Genomic DNA, 2,500 nt, shown 5'->3' with positions numbered 1-2,500 from the left:
CTCCCCAGATATCCTGAGGACCATGGTGGGTGAAGACAACGGGCGTCGCGGCATCATCAAGATCTTTGAGGTGCTACAGAACAAGAACTTGAACAAACACCTGCTATATGTGAGTCATCATACTGTCGGTGTGGGTGTTTGGTGGGTGCTCTGGTGTGGTTTGCTCCTTCTTTCCTGTCAAACATCCATCATCTTTACCTCTTCTTCCTCTTTTCCTTGTATGTTATTGACTGGTAACACCTTAAATCTTTGGCACTTATGTGACGTTATTGTGTTGAAAGTGCTGTAAAACTACAGCTAAACTGAAACAAACTAATGTGTAATAGAAATTTGTAATTGTGAGTGTTTTACTCCCTCATTGATGCAATTTAGGTTGCGGTATCTAGGAGGTGAGGCAAATTGCTTCAACCCTACTTTTCAGGGCCAACATAGGCAGAGAGGGATACAACATCCTAGCAGACAGATGAGATGGATGGAGATACTCGATTAAAATCTTCCCAACTTTGGAATTGAACTCACGTCTTCTGCTTGCTGTGATGTAACTGTTTCACAGTCTGTGCTGGTCAGACCGTCCGTAATGCCGTGGATGCTTATGTTTAAATGGGAATAATGTGATGGATTAAACAGGAACAGAATGCTTGTGCCCAATTTTTTTCCCCTCTAAGTATACTTTGTGATGACTTAATGGAATAGATATGAAAGAATTTTGGACCAAGTGAGCTTTACTTTCAGTCTCCAGGTTTACTTGTAAAGCGTGTTTAGACTGTCTGTATTTCGAAAAGTGGTTTACCTCAGACCTCAAATAAGGCAGTAGTAGTATGTTTGATTAAAAAAGTCCTATTGAATATTTTCTGACTGCTGCTTATATTTCTGTTGTACAAAATGATCAGCAATATGTCAATGCATTGTTTTAGGGTTTTTGAAAGAAAAACATAGGGCTAAAGTAAAAGTTACTCTCTTGTAAGTCTAATCTTTGGCTGGTGCTTACTTGACCAAAGGTGTGTTGATAGTGCTGTAAAACACCAACCCAGTCCAAAAAAAAAAAATCTTCGGCGCTTACATGACCAGATGTTTTACAAGTGCAGTAAAAGATCTATCTGACCAAAGAAAAAGTGGCTAACCATCAGTAGTTACAGACCAGGTTTCTGCTCGTGTTGTCCACAGAACCTTCTGGAACTTCTCCTGACCGAGCTGCTTCGGGAATTCCGGTCGGCCAAGAGCACCGTACAGAAAAGCATGGAGGATCAGCGGCAGAAGCTTGCCTTAGAGCAGGAGACAGATTTCTAGCATGTCGGAGATTTTGCTCATTTTTGTGGATGGGACTGGTTTTTTAAAAAATAATGGTTATCTCCAGCAAGATATAGACTGCTCAGTGTAAGACTTCGCCCTGTGCCATTTAAAAAAAGTGACGTATGTGAAGTGTACTGACAAAATGAGTTACTTCTCGGATTCAAGCCTTAAGGAAATAGATACATCACGCTTATAGGTGAAGTTTTTACAATTTATAAGCATGAAATAATAAAAGACAGGTGATAGTTAAAGAATATGGCATCAATAGAAAAATATACAAATTTGACCCTAATATCGATTTTTGGCCAATATATCCATTTGTGGATTGTGAGAAGTAACTCATGTAATGGAGTTTTACACTGATCAGGCGATATGAACAAGAATCTGTTAGTCATCTTGACTCAGGATTCAGAATCCTAGAAAGTGAAAGGCATCTTTTACTCAAATCCTGTCACAAGATTCAGTCAAGTGCCATCTTTATTCATGAGCAATAGTAGAAGCCCTCATGGTAACAAAGTTTCCTGTTGCTTAGAGATTAAAAAAAAAATGTCATGTTATGAAAAAATTATTGCAGTTGGATGTCAGTGCTAAGTCTTGTGTTTATTTTTCCTTTCTTTGGTGCCAGTTTTCTGGATAACAGATTTCTAAAATTGTCCACGTTTTACTCATTTTGAGGCGGACGATATTAAAATAATCTTGATACAATATGGTGGGTAAATTTTGACTCCCCGTGTGCTTGTTTCCATGGGTCCAAAAAGTTTACGATTTTTTTTCGCATCCAGTCGGCAGCTGTGTTCCTTGTTGTGTTGCTTTTTACTTACCCTGCAGTATGTGATCAAGTTTGTGTTTGTGTGTGCTTCTTTTTGAAGCAGATTTTGAGTCGCGTTCCTATTGTGGCTGCTGTTATGCTGAGTGCGTGTATTTATTTGACTGGATGTGTGAGTAGAAAATGCTTTTTTCAAATTATGTTTTTGAGTGAAATGCTCACTGTTGATACATGACTTTCTAGAAATATTTTCATGTTTATGATCAGATCATTCCACTTAATGTTTCTAATTTTCTAAAGTCACAAGGAGCATCAAACTTCCGGAACCATTTTCAGTTTAGATAAAAGAATTGCGCTTACAGTATGTGTGCCTGCTAATTAATATTTTACAGTACTGACAACTGATTTGCAGGAGTTTTTGCCCCTCCCTCCTTCCCCCCCCAC

General features: G+C 38.6%; 1 protein-coding gene across 1 annotated transcript in view; it reads left to right on the top strand.

Moving 5' to 3' along the window:
- Positions 1-1,390, top strand: part of LOC101848739 (sorting nexin-25) — a gene marked incomplete in the record, with an annotated part of 21,280 nt that extends 19,890 nt beyond the window's left edge. The window contains 2 exon segments of the mRNA XM_013081035.2: positions 9-109; positions 1,165-1,390. Of these exon segments, the coding sequence (XP_012936489.1) occupies positions 9-109; positions 1,165-1,287 (224 nt within the window).
- Positions 1,391-2,500: the final 1,110 nt, after the last annotated feature.

Source organism: Aplysia californica, unplaced genomic scaffold, assembly GCF_000002075.1.
Source record: "Aplysia californica isolate F4 #8 unplaced genomic scaffold, AplCal3.0 scaffold00112, whole genome shotgun sequence".
NCBI classification, from domain to species: domain Eukaryota; kingdom Metazoa; phylum Mollusca; class Gastropoda; order Aplysiida; family Aplysiidae; genus Aplysia; species Aplysia californica.
This window is presented reverse-complemented; position numbering and strand designations above follow the sequence as displayed.